Source organism: Sinocyclocheilus anshuiensis, unplaced genomic scaffold, assembly GCF_001515605.1.
Source record: "Sinocyclocheilus anshuiensis isolate Anshui unplaced genomic scaffold, SAMN03320099.WGS_v1.1 scaffold207, whole genome shotgun sequence".
In the NCBI taxonomy this organism is placed as follows: Eukaryota; Metazoa; Chordata; class Actinopteri; order Cypriniformes; family Cyprinidae; genus Sinocyclocheilus; species Sinocyclocheilus anshuiensis.
Genome location: NW_015551045.1, coordinates 4,162,220 through 4,184,047, shown reverse-complemented (window position 1 = coordinate 4,184,047; position 21,828 = coordinate 4,162,220). Strand labels below are relative to the sequence as shown.

General features: G+C 37.0%; 1 protein-coding gene across 1 annotated transcript; it reads left to right on the top strand.

Moving 5' to 3' along the window:
- Positions 1-671: 671 nt before the first annotated feature.
- On the top strand, positions 672-9,499 carry LOC107661775 (glutaredoxin domain-containing cysteine-rich protein 2-like). The gene is made up of 3 exons (XM_016451543.1): positions 672-995; positions 7,465-7,674; positions 9,326-9,499. Exons 1-3 carry the CDS (start codon positions 672-674, stop codon positions 9,497-9,499), a joined length of 708 nt encoding a protein of 235 aa, XP_016307029.1.
- Positions 9,500-21,828: the final 12,329 nt, after the last annotated feature.

Genomic DNA, 21,828 nt, shown 5'->3' with positions numbered 1-21,828 from the left:
GTGACGTAGACATGTGGGGGCGTGTTAGAACGAGCCGTTTTAGGTAGGCATGGTTGACTCTTAACTTTTATAAAGAACATCTCTTTGGATTTGAGACTTTAGTCTTTGCAACTTTACAGATCTTCTTTATGCACCAAGAGCTTGTAACACTCCAAAGAGAAAGGAAAAATTTAAATCGCATCATATGACCCCTTTAAAAACCAAAAAAAACAAATTGCGAAATGATGGATACTTCATGCACTCAACTGTCAAAGCTTAAATTTGTGAAGATTGTGATATATATATATATATATATATATATACACATACATACATACAAGTATATACAGTACCTTTTATTTCAATCTTTACAACGAGGGGGAAAAAATAAATAAAAAATACTGAGTGCACCCACAATGATATTACACTCAACATAATAGTAATAGTAAGGAATTGACATTCATTAATGCATAAGCAATATAGAGGCACACCTGCTTCTCTCCTTAAACCATCATTATTTGATGAAACTGTGAGGTCTCAATTTCCAACTCTCCTGTTGTGCACAAGATCACCTGCTCAATAATTCATCAGGGCTATGGAAAGCAGCTGGACTGACCGAGTCCTCAATACTTATCTTCCACAGTTCTTCCTGTTCTTTACAAGACCATTGGGAATTTCAGCTGCAAGGGACCATGGAGGAGTTTCAGAGGCAACCAGACAGCTTGAACGAGGGCAAGCCCAGGAAGGTGAGGTTCAAGCTGGCCTCGTCGTACAGCGGCCGGGTGCTGAAGCACGTGTATGAAGATGGACAGGAACTGGACAGTCCAGAGGAGCAGTACCCTCACAGCTTCATCCACACCAAGATGGAGATGGGACATCTGTGTGGCTTAGAAGACATGCAGGACCAGAGTTTGTACCCTCCGACAGGCCTGATCGCCCAGAGGATAAACGTCTATCGAGGAGTGATGGGATGCAACTCCCTGGCATGTGGAGATCTTCCAGAAGGGGATAATAAAGTAAGAGCGCACTGCACTGAAAGCTAGATTGCTCTCTTTGGACTGAACTTTGATACTTATTAAAAAAAAAATACATTAAAAAGATCAATATGGTAGATACATTAATACAGTACTTACATTGACTAAAGTAAGCCTCTTCTGTGATATATATTTTTAATTCTTGTATTCAAACTGTCCTTATATATAATGTGGAAAAAAAGCATAAAAACACTAACATTCTAAAAAAGAAAACTTTTCTACATAGTTTGGCATAATCTTGTATTATAATAATATGAATTAAAATAATAAAAACTGCATACTGCTTTTTAATATTTGGAAAAAAAAAAATCTAAAGCCATATGTTCCAATCAAAAAGTCATGTGGTGCAACCAACGTGCAAAAATATGCTGAAAAAAATAAAATAAATATAAAATAAAATTATATCATACAGAGGCCTGTCAAGGTCAGAGTCTATAAACTTATATCAGATAATTTGAACTTTTTTTATAACAATGCAAGGTTAATTCAGCTTGCAAAATGCCCCAAAAAGTGCAATGGTATTTATGAATTAATAATTTTAATAATATTGACTTATTATTAGAAAAATATGTTTAAAAACATAGGTACCCTCACATGTAGGCTATAGAAAATGTAAGGAAATATGTTATCACTTGATAGTTATTCATTTTTACTTGAAAATTACACCACATGACATTTTTAGAGTCGTTAATTAAAATGTTTTTTAAAAATAGTTCTAAAAAAATCATTTCCAACCAACATGAATTTAAAGAGCGTATTTCTAAGAACTTGACATTTAAAAGATCTGTCTATTTCTTTATCATTAACAATCTTATTTGTCACTGACCCTTTTACTATTGTTCACAATAAGGATTATGGATTTAAACCCACCCCCAACTCGCCACAACCCACCAGCTAAGTATTACATTTGTGTAACCCACCTCTGTTCCCATTACGGAGGCGAACAAAACCTCAAATCACTCTTATTGCGGAACGCTGCAATTGCTGCTTCTCTAATTCTTGCCTGGGAGACATATAATATAATAATTCCATAAACTTACACTGAAGGTGGGATGTGAGCCATATCTAGAGATTTGAATATCATGTGGTTTGGGGCTTCATGTAGCAACCAGCAAGAACATGCTAGCAACCATATAGACCATCATAACAAACCCCTATCAAAGACTTCATATATACCAAGATGGTGCACTCCTATTACTTAAGAATGGAAGAAAGTGCAATGTGCCCGCCTTCTCAGTGGGAAGAGCCAATCGCTAATAGGCAAAGTCATCGCGTCACTGCAGCTACCTTTAGATTTCATTGGTGATTTCAAACAGTTTTTGAGAGTTTGATGTTTCCCCATTGAAATGACTTGCCTTAAAGGGGCTTTGGTCCTATAAACCAATCAGAACCTTAAAAATGTCACTGAACAATCAGTTATCACTGATGTTCTCTTCACTAATGTTATCATCGCTTTCAAAAAACATTTCTGTTTTTTTTCAGTTGACTGATAAGTGTTTGCCTTGATTCTGATTCGTAGCGTCTGCTGCTTTTATCATTGTACTGCGTAAATGTTTCATTATATGTGATAATGCTTTGCAGTGTCAAACTTCATTCCAGCCCACATAAGTATAATATCTATTAATTTTTTTTCCCACTTTATGAGCACATTGAAATGGAAATTGCCCTGTTCACAGTAATCATCATTTCATTCCTATTTTGCAAATCTTGCAACAGTAACTAAGGTGGGCGAAGTTTAGAAAACGGTCATTTGTTGTAGGCGAAACACAATGCGTGTTTTGTAAGGATTCATTATTGTCCTTCTCATTAGGTTTTTTTCTGGCATTGAAAAGCAAAACATATCTTGCCAGATTTTCTCTTGTTTTGTCTTAGTCCGCGGTCACAGTGATATTTATGAAGTCTCAGTTTTTATGCCACACTGTTACTAATTCATAGTTCCCGGATCTAATAATAGACCCACACTTCTAAACACAGCTTCTAAACATAGGCATGCAATTATATCTCAACCGCATAGAAATTCTCAGCTTTCCTTTCCATTGTAAACTGTGTTGTGTTTCTCTGCCTCAAATCTGAAAAAGAAAAGAACATCACTCAAATATATAGACTGAACAAACATAATCAGACAAGGTGGATCTTTAAATAAGATTGAAGGCTAATTTGCTTCTTTGTGTTGTATTAAGCTTACATTTTCATTCAAATGTCACCTGTGACATGCTGTTGAAAGACTAAACTGTCAAAGATCCTCCGTTTTGCATATCAGCATGTCAAGAAAAAAGCCAACCGGATATTTATCACATTTTTCATCATCAGATCCCCGACATTTAATCTTATCAAATCTAACAATGTCACAGAATTTTAAAAGCCAGCCATGGTACAGTGGGAAACGCACAGGCTCATGATGTAGGTTTCAGTCTGGCCTGAGTCATGTCCTAATCATGTTTCCCATCTCTTGCCCCAGTGATTTCCTTGTCCTTTTGTCCTTTGATTGTCCTGTCCTTAAAAGACTTACAAATTCCAGTAAAATAGATCCAGAGTAAATACGATTAACATTTTGCATTGTTTTACCTAAGATATTACAATGTTATTTAACATAATGTAATACAATTATGTAATTGCAGTAGGGCTGCCACAATATCATATTTTGCTCTACGTGATTATCACAAATTCACGATAATGATATATCGCAATATATACACTGTTCAAAAAAATTAATGGAACACTTTGAAAACACATCAGATCTCAATAGGGAAAAATATCATGCTGGATATCTATACTGATATGGACTGGGTAATGTGTTAGGAATGAAAGGATGCCACATCGTTTGATGGAAATGAACATTTTCAACCTACAGAGAGTTGAATTCAAAGACACCCCAAAAATCTAAGTGAAAAAATGATGCAGCAGGCTAGTCATCTCACTGTAGCAACTCAAAATGGTACTCAGTAGTTTGTATGGCTCCCACGTGCTTGAATGCATTCCTGACAACGTCAGGGCATGCTCCTAATGAGACGAAGGATGGTGTCCTTGGGTATTTCCTCCCAGATCTGGACCAGGGCATCACTGAGCTACTGGACAGTCTGAGGTGCAACCTGGCGGCGTCAGATGGACCGAAACATAATGTCCCAGAGGTGTTCTATTGGTTTTAGGTCAGGTGAGCGTGGGGGCCATTCAATGGTATCAATTCCTTCATCCTCCAGCTGGACAGTCTGAGGTGCAACCTGGCGGTGTCGGATGGACCGAAACATAATGTCCCAGAGGTGTTCTATTGGATTTAGGTCAGGTGAGCGTGGGGGCCATTCAATGGTATCAATTCCTTCATCCTCCAGGAACTGTCTGCATACTCTCGCCACATGAGGCCGGGCATTGTCGTGCACCAGGAGGAACCCAGGACCCACTGCACCAGTGTAGGGGTGTGACAATGGGTCCAAGAATTTCATCCCGATATCTAATGGCAGTCAGGGTGCCATTGTCCAGCATGTAGAGGTCTGTGCGTCCCTCCATGGATATGTCTTCCCAGACCATCACTGACCCACCACCAAACTGGTCATGATGAACAATGTTACAGGCAACATAATGTTCTCCACGCCTTCTCCAGACCCTTTCACGTCTGTCACATGTGCTCAGGGTGAACCTGCTCTCATCTGTGAAAAGCACAGGGCGCCAGTGGCGGACCTGCCAATTCTGGTGTTTAATGGCAAATGCCAATTGAGCTCCACGGTGCCGGGCAGTGAGCACAGGGCCCACTAGAGGACGTCGGGCCCTCAGGCCACCCTCATTAAGTCTGTTTCTGATTGTTGGTCAGACACATTCACACCAGTGGCCTGCTGGAGGTCATTTTATAGGGCTCTGGCAGTGCTCATCCTGTTCCTCCTTGCACAAAGGAACAGATACCGGTCCTGCTGATGGGTTAAGGACCTTCTACAGCCCTGTCCAGCTCTCCTAGAGTAACTGCCTGTCGCCTGGAATCTCCTCCATGCTCTTGAGACTATGCTGGGAGACACAGCAAACTTTCTGGCAGTGGCATATATTGATGTGTCATGCTGGAGGAGTTGGACTGCCTGTGCAAACTCTGTAGGCTCCAGGTATCGCCTCATGCTACCAGTAGTGACACTGACCCTAGCCAAATGCAAAACTAGTGAAAAACAGTCAGAAAAGATGAGTAGGGGAAAAAATGTTAGTACCATTCCTGTTTTGGGGGTCGTCTCATTGTTGCCCATCTAGTGCACCTGTTGTTAATTTCATTAACACCAAAGCAGCTGAAACTGATTAACAACCCCCTCTGCTACTTATCTGAAAAGATCAATATCCCAGGAGTTGAATTGACTTGATGCTATACTCTGATTAAAAAGTGTTCCTTTAATTTTTTTGAGCAGTGTATATAGAAATGTATACAGAAAAATATTATAATAAATAAATAATATATATAGTCTTTTAGTGATACATTTATATACAGACACTTCATTGTCAGACCCTGTTCCTGTCATGTGTTGTGTTTTCCTCCCCCACGTGCTTCCTATGTTTCCTTATGCCCTTATTTGGTCCTTCCTTTTCCCTGATTAGTTCTTCATTTGTTTCCAGCTGTGTTTAGTTAATTATCTTCGTTTCCCTGAGTACTTAAGTTCTAGTCGGTTCAGTCTGTCTCTGTCGGGTCTTAAACGTCGATGTTGTGCTACACTGTCTCTGTCAGGTCTTAAACGTCGATGTTGTGCTGCATGTTGTGTTCCTGCCTGCCCTGTGTCTCCCCTTCTGAAGTTCATTAAAATCTCCTTGTTGATGTACTCCACATCTCCTCGTTCCTCGCTCCGCGCTCCTCCTGTAGGCAACCGTGACAGAAGACCTGACCATGACAGTAGTAACCGGCACCCCTTCTCCCCGTGTTTTTTACTAAGTCTTTTAGGTTTTCCTGGTTTTTACCCGCAATGATGGAGATCGATTCACTCTTCGCTGCGCTGTTGTCAAGCCCGCTGGCCCGCTACGAAGTCAGGCTTGAGTTGCAATTGAATTACAGGCATCTTGGCAGGAACGGGGTCATGAGGGCATTCTGGAGGAGCAAGCACTGGGGGGCACTCTGGACTGGATTCAGGGACTGGAGCCCTCCTTGGGCTAAACTCGGGGACTGGAACCCTCTCTGGGCTAAACTCGGGGACAGGGGCCCTCACTGGGCTAAACTCGGGGACATGGGCCCTCACTGGGCTAAACTCGGGGGCTGGAGCCAACACTGGAGCGAGCTCTGGGTCTGGAGCCTTCTCTGGGCTAAACTCGGGGACTGGAGCCCTCCGTGGGCTAAACTCGGGAACAGGAGCCCTACTTGGGCTAAACTCGGGAACCGGAGCCCACACGGGAGCGAACTCTGGGGCTGGAGCCGACACTGGAGCGAGTTCTGGGGATGGAGACGACACTGGAGCGAGCTCTGGGGGGTGCACTCGGGCGAGGAAGAGGGCCCTGAGCCATGCATTTCTCCTCTTCCTCCTCTTCTCATTACGGGTAAATTGGGCTGCCGGCGGGCTTGTCGTTGCGGCGACTGGCCGCAGCTCTCTCAAGCCCGTCGGCCTTGACAACGCGCGGCCGGCAGGCCTGACTTCGTGGCGGCGTCGTTTCATATTTAATAGTATTTGATGACTTATTACTCGTATTTAATATTGATATTACTTTCAATAAAACATTTGCATTGGGTTTGTAAAAGCTGTATTTATGCACGTTTTGGCTTGAGTTTTTCTTACATTTACACCATACTGTCCAGCAGGCGTCACCAGCATTCGAGAGTTTAAAAACAGTGAATCATTTTGCAAAGCAAATGGTTCAATTGATTCAAAGCTTCGAAAAGGTTTGTTTTTCTCATGAGTACAACATCAAAGTACAACAATTTATGGAAATGACAACATATTTTACTCCAAACTCGCATTAAAGCATCAGTCGAATTTTCTGTGTGAGAGCACCCTCCAGCATTGAGTATGAAGGAAACATAGATTACATGTAATAGTTTAGTGCTGTGCACTTTTCATGTCATTGTTATGTTATCGCCAATACCAGTATACCACAACACCCCCATTTAACACAAAAATTATATTTCTTTTTTTTTTTAAATATATTACAATGATTGTTAATACCAGTATATTGCAACACCCCTAAATTGCAGTGACAAAAAATAGCATTTTTAAAAGGAGATACACAAAATAATAACATAGTAAGTTCATTAGTATTATATATATGTAATTACATAGCAACAAACGCTATAAATCTATGAACCGTATGAGAATGCATGAACTATATTCTATGAAAAAGTACTGTGGGGTACATGGTACTGTGAGAATATCATTGCACTTTGGTACTGAATGACTACCATATTCAAGTACCATGTCATTATAATGCCTTGGAGTACCATATCAAAGACTACGTATATATTGCGATTCTGTATAATAGTATAATAGCGATTCTATGTTTTTTCATATAGGCACCAGTATTAGATTTTGGAAAGATTATTATCTACACCAGCAACCTGAAGATTATTCAAGCTCCTCACAGAAGAGGAAAATATGGAAGGAGTCCTCACCGCAGCCGGGACAGGAAAGAAAGTTCACCAGGACGGGAGTCCCGGAGCAAAGGGAGACATAGATCAGCACGTTCCCGCACAGAGGAACCAGACGCAATGACTGAACAAAAGGTATAAACAGTCTGAAGTTCAGTAGACTCTATGAGACTGTATTGAGACTGCTCTGTCTCAATGCTCTTTACTTCTGTTCTACTAGACCGACTTTAATTAGTCTGCTCATACCATGGTTGCTCATACTTACGGTTAGGGATCTGAACAAACTTTGACATGTAACTCATACTGCTAAAGACATGAATTATATCTCAAATCTTTGGACTTGTTCAGGAGAAGTATGCTGTTCCAAGTGATCAGACAACAAAACAAACAATACCATAGAGTCCTAGTGACATGCTTTTTTGATTCAGAACCACTGAAGTAGCTATTTTGATTGTTCCATATACCATTGTCTCAAAAAAGATAACATTGGTTTTATCACTTTGTCCATTTATCTGTATTGTGTAACAAAGACTGTGGTACAGTATATTTTGTAGTTTCTGAAAGATGCATTCTACTTGTATAACTCATAACATTCACAAAGCAATGATTAAGACTTTTGCAGAATGTTATCCACTGCTGAAACACAATTCGTCATGTATAATGACTCTTTTCTGAAACACCACTGAAATAATGAACCATGCCATGAATCCTTGTACTGTACATTTCACTTCCATAAATCTTTTACTCTAATCAATCTTTCTGTTCTGTCTTTTACAAAAGATACACCCATTGCAAGATTGTAAAATATGTCAAATATGTACATTAAGACCAGAAACAAGTGGTAATAAACCTCGGTACTCAATGAAGCAAGAGTTTTCTCCAAATATTTCTATTATTCAGCTATAATAAGGTCAAACGATTAAGTCGTTTTAACGAACTTGCAAGCAGGATTCTCTTCAAACTGTAACTGACCATACAGAAAGAGTATATGATAATGACTCTATAGCATGCATTTTAGCATACTTTTAAATAGAATAGTAAATAATATAGTATAAATTACTACATATAAACTTTTTTAAACATATAGTTTTAAGAATTAAAGTACACTGCAAGTGCACATTCAATACAATTAAGCACACTTCTTTTTTGCAAAAGTAAATAGTACACAAAATTAGTCTGTCCAAACCTGTGTGCCTTTCACAAAAGTTTTTTTTTTTTTTTTAATACAATGACAGTCAATTGACCCTTCAAACATAATGGTCAGTTGTGACAGATCGCTATAGCTCCTCAGTTCAAGTGGCACATTAACCGATCATCTCTTCCTCTTTACTAGTTATAGCACAAAATAAACATGAAAGAACCTCAGAAGGTGTCTTGTTTCAACCATGGAAAGACGTCAATACACACCATTTTTCAAGTTCAAATCCATCGACGTTAATCTACTCTGGATTGTTTGTCGGACAAAATCGCAGATTCACTGTTATGATTGGTCAGATTTCCTGTCAGTCAAGTTCCTGGCCAAGGGTGAATTGTGTCCAATATTATTTGAGCCCCAGGGTTCTTCAAAATATTTTCTTTTGTGTTCCACAGAAGAAGGAAATACAAACAGGTTTGGAACATTAGGGTGAATAAATGATGTGCGAATGTTCATATTTGGGTGAACTTTACCTTTAAAACATGAAAGGGCAACAAGCTGCAGGCTTGTAGTGTGCACTTGGCTTCATCATTTTTGCTTGCTTGTGCACCACGTTTGTTTGCTGTTTGTTTACTTGTTTTGTTTGTGCAGCAGGAAGCAGGCTCCTGTGAACAGTGCGGAGGTTCAGGTTGTATGCCGTGCTCCCTCTGTCATGGCAGCAAACTGTCCATGCTGGCCAACCGCTTCAACGAGTCAATCAGAGAGCTGCGCTGTCCAGCGTGCAACCCCCACGGCCTACAGCGCTGCCAGTCCTGCACACACTAACACATATACTGCTGCCAAGCTCTGTCGGATGGAGATCAGACCCTTTGAGGTGTGAACGAAAGTGCATTTTGGATTAGTGCTTAAATATGAGAGCTTGAGGGCGGAATGTGCTGCTGGAAAGTACTGCGGTGAAAGTTAATACAGATTCACCAGACAACCGGTTAACAGTTGATATGAAATCAGGAAGGAACTGGTAACTCAAAGAGAGGAAAGGAACAACTGAGGAATGGAGAGAGAGAGTTGTCCATTGCTTTAAATCTCCTATAATAATAATATAATAAATATATCAATTCTTTTGACAAAAGGATGATTCTTCAATGAGTGGAAATTTTCTATACCCCTGATTTTGAAGGGGAAAAAATGGAAATTTTACTCTTTTCCACATTTTCCTAAAGTAGTATTTTAAATTCATTTGATATTTATGTATACACACACACACACACACACAATAAGATATACTGCAACTATCACTCCAAGCTTTTAAAAGAAAAATTGAATTTCCAAAATATATCACATCATGATCAAATAGTAGCTTTGTTAAGTGTAATTACCAAACCTTAGTCAAAAGTCTCCCTTGTTGAAGAATCACCCAAAAACACATATATGTTACATATGTTTCAAATGCAGAACCATAACTGGAACAATCATGACCATGCATTGCTGGTGTGTTTTTGTATCACTGCTTGCCATTTTTCCATATATAGCAATTAAAGACTTTGCTGTAAATCTGATTAAGAACACGTCTTGTTCGTACTGTAGTCATTGCTGTCTTTAAAAAGCCTGGGTTGTTTTATAAAGGCAATACTGCAAAAGATTGAATTGATATCAAGGTTTATAATGCATTTTATAGTACTAAACTGCACATCTCTGTGATGTGTCATGCATAATGAAACTTAATTTCAGTAACTCCTAGAATTAATTTCAATGTAAGATTTCTTGGTATACAACTTAAAATTAACTGAACATTCAAAAAATGCAATATTACTTGAGGGCCATTATTGTTTCTTATTGCTATTAAATCTGAAATGGTTTCCAAGGTTTCAGCTTTTTTGTTTTTGAGAGAGATTTCATGCTGCACAGCACAGAGCCCTAATCAATAAAGGGTTCTGACCTTCAATTCTAATAACAACACAGATATTGGCAGATTTCACATCAATGAATAAAGCTGCACAGGAGCTTGGAGGGTGAGCGTCTTAATAAATCTTCTCAGATTACAAGAATGTTACTTCTGTTGTTTTAATGTGGGTGACATGCAAGTTTCTTGTAAATTTTGAGTCTGTGCTAAAACTATTTTGCATAATTTGCAATAAATACACATCTTTAATTAGTCAGGCAGTCAGAAACTCATTACAAAAATATGGATTTTTTTGTTCCGACTTAGATTGTCTTTTCATATTCTCACATTATGTGACGTGTGACGTGACATGTGGCCAAGTATGGTGACCCATACTCGGAATTAGTGCTCTGCATTTATCCCATCCAAAGTGCACACAAACAGCAGTGAACACACACACACCGTGAACACATACCCGGAACAGTGGGCAGCCATTTTTTTTTTGCTGCGGCGCCCGGGGAGCTGTGGGTGACATGCAAGTTTCTTGTAAATTTTGAGTCTGTGCTAAAACTATTTTGCATAATTTGCAATAAATACACATCTTTAATTAGTCAGGCAGTCAGAAACTCATTACAAAAATATGGATTTTTTTGTTCCGACTTAGATTGTCTTTTCATATTCTCACATTATGTGACGTGTGACGTGACATGTGGCCAAGTATGGTGACCCATACTCGGAATTAGTGCTCTGCATTTATCCCATGCAAAGTGCACACAAACAGCAGTGAACACACACACACCGTGAACACATACCCGGTGCAGTGGGCAGCCATTTTTTTTTTGCTGCGGCTCCCGGGGAGCAGTTGGGGGTTTGGTGCTTTGCTCAATCCCTGCCGGTACGAGACTCGAACCCGCAACCTTTGCGTTACAAGTCCTACTCTCTAACCATTAGGCCACGACTTCCCCCTTATATATGCAAGGTAACGGGCAGAGCCCATACCACCCTATTATCTGTGAAGGGACAGCCAGGGGTCCCACTTAGGTTCTCTAGGGTATAATCTATTCATTAGCCCTATATTACTGAGTAATATTAATTAACTACATGTAATATGGTTAGGGTTAGGATTAGGGTTACTTGCATGTAATTATGCATAATTAATGGTTATTATAATAGTTAGTGCATGTAACATGTAACAAAGACACCATAAAATAAAGTAGAAAAGCAGAAAATTGTATGTCATGTATTTAAATATATTTGTAATGATGAAGTTTGAATTTAATACATTTAAAATACAGTAGGGGACTGCATTTTGGCTCATCCAAGCACTAATACTATGTGCCAAAAACTGGTAAAACCCGCACGAAATGACCAGACAACCAATATTATTTTGGCTTGAAGAAGATATTCATAATTGGCCTAAATGATTTGGCTACTCTATTGTGCAGCGCAGAGGCAAAGCTAGAGTTATTCTTCCATTCTGTAAAAAACTATTTTTCTGAGATGATGGATGTAAGAGCTTCCAGTGCAAGCTTCCAGAATGAGAAATCAATGTCATAAAGTTTCAGAGCCTGGCTCAGTTTAATAGTGTTTATTTTCTATTTTTATTAAGTATTTTATTTTCTAAAAGCAACTCTTATTCTTAGAAACTTAAAGTCAAAATACTGTGAAACATACCCAGGTGCCTGTGTTATGCAACCACTGCATTTTATAAGCTGAAAAAGTCGTGTGTGTGTGTGTGTGTGTGTTCGTTTTCAGTTAGTAAGCAAACAGTTTAGCCTACTAGCTTAGCCTAGAGTATAACAGCAGCTGTTTAAGAATAACTATTATCTAGAACAAGATTTCACAACTGGGTGTAACATTTTGATCTGACATTGTGAAAAGTGCCTCTTTGAGAAAGTACACTTTAGCATACTTTAAAAAAAGAGTACTTATTACGGAAGTAATAACCTGTAAAAAGATATACTTAATTGTGAACACTTAAATGCATGTTATTTACAATTAAATGACAATTTATTATATTATACTAAATGCAATCAGTTGAACTTAAGTGTCAAATGTACTGACAAACATTTATGGTAAACTAAACTATGCTTGTCATTTTTATTGAAAATTGGGTTACACTTTATTTTAAGATGTCCTTGTTACAGTGTAATTGTACATTTAAGTACTGAGTAATATTAATTAACTACATGTAATATGGTTAGGGTTAGGATTAGGGTTACTTGCATGTAATTATGCATAATTAATGGTTATTATAATAGTTAGTGCATGTAACATGTAACAAAGACACCATAAAATAAAGTAGAAAAGCAGAAAATTGTATGTCATGTATTTAAATATATTTGTAATGATGAAGTTTGAATTTAATACATTTAAAATACAGTAATTTAATATCAAATGACACACTACAGTTAAACTTATAATCTTAAGTACTGTACATGTGCTTCCGTATGTTAGTCAACATCAAAATATGTGTACTTAAAAGCATGATTATTAAATATAATTGTCACGTCTCTACTGCTGTGCTGGAGCGAGGAACAAGGAACGCAGGAGAATTGCGATACACAGACTTTAATCTTCTTACACAAAGCAGGCAGGAACACACGTAGCACATCATTGACGAACAATACCAGACGAAGAACTAAGAACCGGGAACACTTTAAATACACAGGAGCAAATGAAGATAATTAATAACACAGCTGGAACTAATCAGGGAACATAATGGCAACAGGAAACAGGAAGACCAAATAAGGACATAAACATAACATGGAGCACGTGGGAGAAGAAAACACACACAAAACAGAAAGAGTCTGACAATAATGATTTAAATTGTAATTTTCATGTAATATTTTTAATGCACATTTTTTACACACATTAAAAGTGTAATTTAGTGTGTTGAGAAACATAGTCATGAATGTGTACTCTCTTTAAGTTTACTTAAGTGGCCTTTTATTTTATTCATATATTATCTATGAGTTATAAATACATATATATTTTTTTTTTTTATTTGACAAGTCCACATTCAATACAGTTAAGTTCACTTCTTTTGCACAAGGGTGGCTAGGATTCTGCAGGATACTGTAGGATCTTGCTAACACCAGTTTTGTAGTTTAGCCAAAACACATCAATGTTTGCTATATTTCATTTAAAGCCAGATTTGAGATATTCCCACTTCGTATTCACATTTCATGAGGTAGTTTGCACAGCAGATGATAAAGGCCTATAAGGAAACAAAATTGCAACGGTACCAATCAATGGATTTACTCAGTTAAAATGACATCCCAGTGCACTGTAGGAAAAATTGACTTTCTGAATTGAATGGAAAGCATTAGACCCATAACATTTCAGCTTCCTATTAGCCTGATCTGGCATCTACAAATAAACAAATCTCTTCAAATTCCACCTTTCATATCAAAAGCAGTCAACATGTCAATGAAACGCTAAGTTTGCTCAACATCATTCTTTCCCCACACACAAGAAACAAAGAGAGAGATGACTATAATGCTGTCAGGTTGCTCTTTGCTTTGAAGAAGTGGATTTTCTCAAACCAACCAAGCCAAACTTTGTCTAGTTAGGCAGCAGCGGAGTGTACAGATTGTCAACAGTCTGGAGCGGGGGTGAGCGAGACTGAGGCTAATGTTTTGACAGGTCTCTGTGATGTCAGAAAGTCGTGCTGTGTCAAGGATCAGAGATGCTACTTCACTTTCTGCTTAATTGTTTGTGCTTGACAGGGTAGAGGTGGTCAGATGTGTGTGGTGGTTGTTTTGTTGGTTAAACGCCTCCGGTCTAGTACTCCCTAGATGAGACATCATGTTGCTCATTATAGGAAAGCATTTCAAGGAAATATTGGAGGTGACCTGGTTACAGACCTGCATAGTTGAACAGCAGCTCTCTGTCAAATGTGTAGATCATACAATTTGACTATTAACGAGAAACAATAATAACTGTTCATCAAGTGAAATGGTCCATATCTCACTTTTGTAATATTGTAAATCAAACGACTAAATGGAACAGCAACAAATATCATTAATGTGTTATTTTAGTGTTTCACTCAGGTTTGTTCGGAATGAGACAGATCTTGGTTTGTTTGACAGAAAGATTTTTTGTACATGCTGTTTAAGAACAGGTTTATCTGATATTTCCCCCAAAATCCACCCCTTTTAGACCCCATTAACATGAATATGACATTTCTGAAAACTTGAGTTTTATCTGCATTTTCTGCATTAAAGGCCTTCAAAGTACTTTTCAAAACTCTGTTTTCTGTTATATGTGAAGATTGATCAAATTGAGGGTTTTGGGCATGATCTGAAATTTGGTGGGCTGCAATTTAAGAGAAAACATTGCTTTTTTTTTTTTTGGTTGGCTCTAAGTTTGATGACGTTTACATGTCAGATAACAAAAGCTATCTCTCCACCAAGTGTAATTACCAACACTCTTCTCCGCAACTAATCCGTTGTTCTTGCTTTGGTGAAAAAGACAATTGCTTTAATAGTGCTGCAATTCGGCTAAAACCACCTGCATTCTAGGTGGTGGATTTGGAATTTGGCAGCTGTTCCATGCTGTTAAAGTGGTTGACTGGCTAGACATAAAAAAATAAAATAAAATATAAAATGAAATAAAATGAAATATTAAAATAAAATGTTAATATTACAATATATTGAATAATACATAAGCAACTGCCACTTTTCATATTAAAACGTGACAATATATAATAGTTATATAACCATAATGTTTGTAATTTTATATTCAGTAATACAATATATATATGTATATGTGTGTGTATAAATATACTGTATTGAACATGTATGAACAATATATGTACACAACTATGAGGGAAATATGCATTGTGATATTAATATTTTATAATTTTACATTTGTAAAATCTCATCACAATTTTCATTTGTTTTTAGTAAATACGTTTTTCCTTATACCATCATACATATTTATATATATGAAATTGTTATGCAAACAATAAAGTGAGATAAAAGTTTATGAATATGTGTTCACCTTTATGCAAAAACCTAACCCTAACCCTAATTCATGAACTTATTTTATTCAATAAAGATATTACATGCAAAAATGTAGTGTAACACTTTAGTATAGAGACCAATTCTCACTATTAGTTGCTTATTAGCATGCCTATTAATAACATATTGGCTGTTTATTAGTGCTTACAGTAAAAGATAGAAATAACTGACTTAAAACCATGTTTTAGCTGGTGAAAATACTAGTGTTCTAATAATTTTGGCCACCACTGTATAAAACACATATTCTGCACCCCTAATCCTACCCAATACCTGAACTTAATACCTACATTACTTATATTAATAAGCAGCAAATTACAGTAGGAGTTTATTGAGGCAAAACTTGTAGTTAATGGTTTGTTAATGGCGAGAATTGGACCTTAAAATGAAGTGGGACCAAATGGGGTGCAATGTCTTCATTGCAATATATTTTTATATGTACCAATATATAACCATACATGGTCCCTGCGTATATTTCAGTATATTAAAATCTACAGTGGTATACAAGTACTCTAATAGCTGCTAAACTAGTTTGAACCAGCTATACACCATCAGCCGTACAGCTGTCATAAGCTGCTTTTAACCAGCAAGGAATATAATAGTCCAATATAAAAATGTAGATAGTAATGTCAAACTAGCATTTGCATATATTAATAATAACTGCTATATAGTGCATAATGACCCAAATAGGCTTATTTTTGGCACGTCTCTACCAAATTCATGCTGGTCTAAGCTGGTGCTTTCCTTTATTTATTTGAGTGTAAGTCATGTACAATTAATGCCAGCAGTGTTTGCACAGATACATTAAAAGTACTTCCATATACTGTATATTGTTTCTTGACATCTCTGTATAAGTATGTTTGTGAGCCTCAGACCCAGAGTTTAGGAGTGGTCTCACAATTTCCCAGCACTGATGTGAGCAGCTAGACACCATCATAGCCATCTAAAGGCCCTTTTTATTTCAGCATAGAGCAGCGTGACTAGCATTCACGTAATGAGAGCCCTGCAGCTGGAGCTCCAGTCATTAAATGGAATGACAACCCCCTGCTCTGAACACACAAAGCTCTCCTGCTTCGCTTCCTTTGGCGAAGACAATTAATGTAAACTGCAGCCGTGTGTGCTATTGTGCACAACACAATTTCATTATTCATTTATTTATTTGTTAGTTTAGAAATTATGCCCACTTTAGTCATTGGAGTGCAAGAGTTTATACCAGCACTACATGCTGGATGTTAGATTTTAGCATTGCACACTTCACTAACATTAAAGTTTTTCATGAAGTTCTCTAGAAAGAGTATTTGCAAGTTTTAATTGCCTGTCTCTCGCTTCCTCGACTAGCTCTGAGGAAGTCTGCTGGTTATATTCCCTTTGGCCTAATTACTGTTGAGTCTAATTGACTCCATTAGTCCTCAATATCAGGTTGAACTTACAGTAACAAATGTTTAATGGATCAGCACTGAAACTACATTTTGTGGTGTATAATTCCTCTTGAGATCAGTTTTGAATGTAGATTGGTGTGAGTTAACATATTAATTAGTTACAGATACAATAAGAGACAATAAACATCAGTTTTGTAGTTGAGACAAGAATAGAACTGGTCTTAGATAAGTCCAAGATCAATGTCAAGTAAAAAAGAAACTGCTGTGAAGGGGGGGGGGTATTTAATGTGGTTATGAAAAAAGGGATTTGACATAAATGAGATTTCACAGTGTGGGGATAACCAGGGTGTGTTTTTCCCAAAAGCATAGTTAGCCAACTATGGTCGCAAGTTCTGTCATTACAAACATTCAGTGTTTTCCAAAAGACATGAGAATGAGTAAATTACAACATTTGACTTTTGAATGATCCTTTTTATATTTCTCCTGAAAAGCAGTTTCAGCTTTTATTTATTTGAAAATCCATTTCATATAATTTAATAAGAAAAGCATAAAGCAAAATATCGGAATCTAAAATGTAGGCTAAGCACCAAAATACATTCATTTATTTGCTTGTTTGTTTGTTAGTAAGTTAGTTGTAAAAAGTGTCAATTTTCATTACGAAAAAGAATGTGCAGTTTAACTTTCTTTTTTTTTTCATTAAATTTATTATTCATCAGAAAAAGCAGTATAAAGCTGGAAGAGTAGTCCAGATTTGGTCACACTTGATTTTAAGGTCCAGTTCTCGCTCCTAATTTGCTGCTTATTAATAGTAAGGTAGTTGTTAATTTTGGGTATTGGGTAGGATTTGGGATGTATATAGTCATGCAGAATATGTGCTTTATAATATTAATGAACAGCCAATATATTAATAATAGGCATTCTAATAAGAGAATTGGTCGCTATACTGATACCGATATATACCGATATTTTGGTAACACTTTAGTTTTGGTAACACTTTAGTACTTTAGTTTTGGTAACACTTTAGTACTTTAGGCTATTACTAGCTTATTGGCTGTTTATTAGCACTTACAAAGCATAATTCCTTATTCTGACCATATTCTACATCCTTAATCCAACCCCATACCTAAACAACTTCTTTACTAACTACTAATAAGCAGTAATTAAGAGTTTACAACACTATACTATAGCCTACTCTTTTTTTTTTTTAAGCTTTGGAACTCTTCTGCATGTGCATTTGACACATCCATATCACAGTGTCACTCTTTATGATATATGAATACTGCAATCTAGACCCTGCTCACCCATGCATGGGTACAGAATAATAAAGCAGGCACATTTTCTGTTTCTATCTAAGCAGGCACAGCATCTATTGTGTATGTGTGCGGTAATGCTTTGTGCTGGAGATGATGACAGCATGGTTACTGTGAAACTAATTATATGATCTATTATTGAACTCAAATGAGTATGCCTTATGACAATGGCATTTATTACAGTTCCACTTTATATTGTCTGAGTTTCTTCATTGTCACTGTGTGACACGGAATTGTTAGCGGAGGCGTGATTGATTAGTGAAGTGATTAAATGTGCACTTCTGCAATGCCATAGTGCTTGAACAGGAAGTGAGCGTTGTCACTCTCTTTGCTGAAATAAGGGGATATTAATTAAAGTCATCTTTCTAGTAGGCTAGGCTACACATGGATCTGAGGAATTTGTGACATATTGGCTGGATCTAAAATGTTCAGTATATTTACATTTCACATTTCAGTCTGTAAAGCAATACCAAAAAACACAATACAATGTGAACAATTAGTACACTGTATCATAAATATATTATAAATACTGGTACTCGTAAATATTGGTTTTTAAAGTTAAAATGGCAATTGGTTTGCTCAGATCAAATGGGTTAATTGTTGGGTTTTACAGTAGAGCTAAACTTATCCTAACTGTCTGAATTTGTCTGCATTCTAAAACATGCTGGGTTAAATACAACCCAGTGCTGGGTAAAATAGGGACAAACCCAGCAATTGGGTTGTTTTGACCCAGCGGTTGGGTTAAATGTTTAACCCAACCTTCTGGGTAGTAACCCAACCGCTGGGTCAAAACAACCCTATTTGGGTTTGTCCCTATTTTACCCAGCACTGGGTTGTATCTAACCAAGCATTTTTTAGAGTGTGCCATTATAACTTCTTTTACTGACCGTGATTGTGTATACACAGTTAAATTAGTATATTAATTAAACAGCTCAAATGAATGGATGACAAATCTATGTTAGCACACAGAGCACATAGAGTGAAAGCTGCAGTGGAGAGACCTGAAGCAGTGAGCTGTTTCTATATATATAGTGGGTATCCTGCTGTTGGACTGCAGAGCTTGTGTGTGTCGTCAAGCGTTCTGTTTCTAGAGTGGTGAAGCCAGGCCTTATTAATGCTGTCCTCAATTACTCCACTGCCTCCAGTCCAACATTCACCATGCCATAATCTCTCACAAACCATGCATGGGTGTCTTGATGTCTTATATGACTATAGATGACAGATAATTGTGTTGCAGTCTTTAAAACTAACCCTAACCCTAACTTTTTTTGATGGAAATTCCAAAGGTTGACGTACACTAATTCTGGCTCAGTTGGTCATGACATTGTATAGTTTGAGACTGTCAAGCTGCAGGGTTTCTTTGCAGAAGATTCACGTGAACTAGACTGTTTTATTCACTTTGAGATCCTAATCATTTAGGTTCTCTCAGATTTATGGAGGGTGATATCAGTAGAGACAGGCTATATGAGATAGAGTGGATCTTTTCCTCAATTTGGTCGAGAGGAGAAGCGGTGTGTAACAAATTGTTTCATCATCTAAAAACTGCCCTGATGCTCCCCCACACACTTTTTCCCAGTCTAATCCATTTTCCCATTTCCTCGTTGCTCATATATTCCACAAAGTGGAGTTTGACATCCAAAGGAATACTGAGATTCCCACATCATTGCATTAGTGTATTGTATTTGGGTCAATGATGTGATGTATTTTTTTTTAAGTAATTTGTTAATTCATTCGTTCATTAGTTCGGGTTTCAAAAATACATTAAAATGCAATTCATACAGACAATGTCTTGATACACCGCTTTTTACGAAACTTTCAATTCTGAAATAAAGCTGGGTGGAGGGCGGCTTCAATTTATAAATGTCTGGGAATTGCAAAAAAATAAAGTCATACATATTTCATGCTGGGTAGTAACTGATTACATCAGATTCCAAAAATTAAGTACTTGTAATTAGATTATATTATATCTTAAAATACTCAGAATCAGACTACAGTTACTTTTTTATTGGTTAGATGATTACAGGAAAGTCAGGAAGGCTTTTGTCTTTCAAACACATTAAAATGCACAAAAACACAAATTTACATGCAAAGCAGGGATTCACATGCTTTTTTTTGTTAGCCAAAGCTCTTTCACCTAATATATTTACTTGAAGTCCACCTGAGATTTGAAAGTAATAAGTTCATAATGTAGTAATACATTAGCATAATAACGGTTCTTTGACATTGGTTAATTGTCACATCACATGCAGGTAAACAAATAGAATATTTCATGTTTTTTAGTAAGCATTTTATTTTGATTTTTATAATTATTAATTTTTTTATTAATTTTTTATTTTTTATGATTTAGTTACTTATTCACTTTTCATTTGCAGTTTCCTTAGAGACACCAGTTTGGAAACATTAACAATTTAATGTTTAATGCACTTCATGATTTTAATAGCAATGAATGGAATATATTTTGATTTTGTTTGTATTTTTATGTCAATATGGTACCATATTATTGTCACGAATCCTGTCCATGGACTTCCGTTCAATCACCACCAGAGGTCACCCTTTCCATTACATTGACTCTCGCACAACACAAACTGTTGCATGTCATCCCGGACTACATATCCCATCAGCCATTGCACTGATTGCACACAGCACTGATTGCACACAGCTGTCATCAATCACACATTCACTATATAACACTCACTCAAACAACCATTCTCTGCTGAGTATTGTTTAGCCTGTACCCTGTTCCGAGTCTCTGTGTTTCCTTGTTTTGCCTTGCCTTGCCTGTTTTCTCGGTTTCTGATCTTTGCCTGTTTTCCTGGATTTATCCCTCTCGTCTCGCCCCTGTGATTCTGTCTGCCGATTGTTGACCTACGCTAGCCCTAGGACTATTCTTGTGTTTTGCCCGCCATATACCTGTTTGCCATTGTTCGACCCTGCCTGTTATGACCACGTCTCTGAAATAAAAGCTTGCAGATGGATCCACACGTCTCACGTCTCGTCAGCCCCGTTACAATTATCCTATTGAAATCAATGCGATAAACATGCTGGGTCAAAAGTAATCTAAAAGTATTTTAACAGTAGTCCAATTTTATAATTATATTACCTAAAAGTGTAATGCAATGGATTATGTTAATAACTACAATTTTTGTCATGTAATTTGGAATCATTAAGGGTATACAACTTGTAAGTAATCTACAAGGGTATACAATTTGTAAGTAATAAAAAGTAAGTATATATATATATATATATATATGTATATGTATATGTGTGTGTATGCGTGTGTATGCATGTGTCTATGTATAACTCTGAAGTTTCATCAAAGTGTAAAGGAAATTCATTAATTTATTAATTTTTAGTTGATTTAGTACACTCACATGATTAAATAAGTAAATATAAACAAAACTGTACATTATTTATTCCAAAACGGTGCATATTATTGCCTTAAATTTACACTTTTGTACCTAAAGTGTACATATTATTGCCTTTTAAAAAGGTACCATCCCAGTGACAGATTTTGTACCTTTATTTCTGTCATGAAATCGGTCCATGGACTTCCGTTTATTCA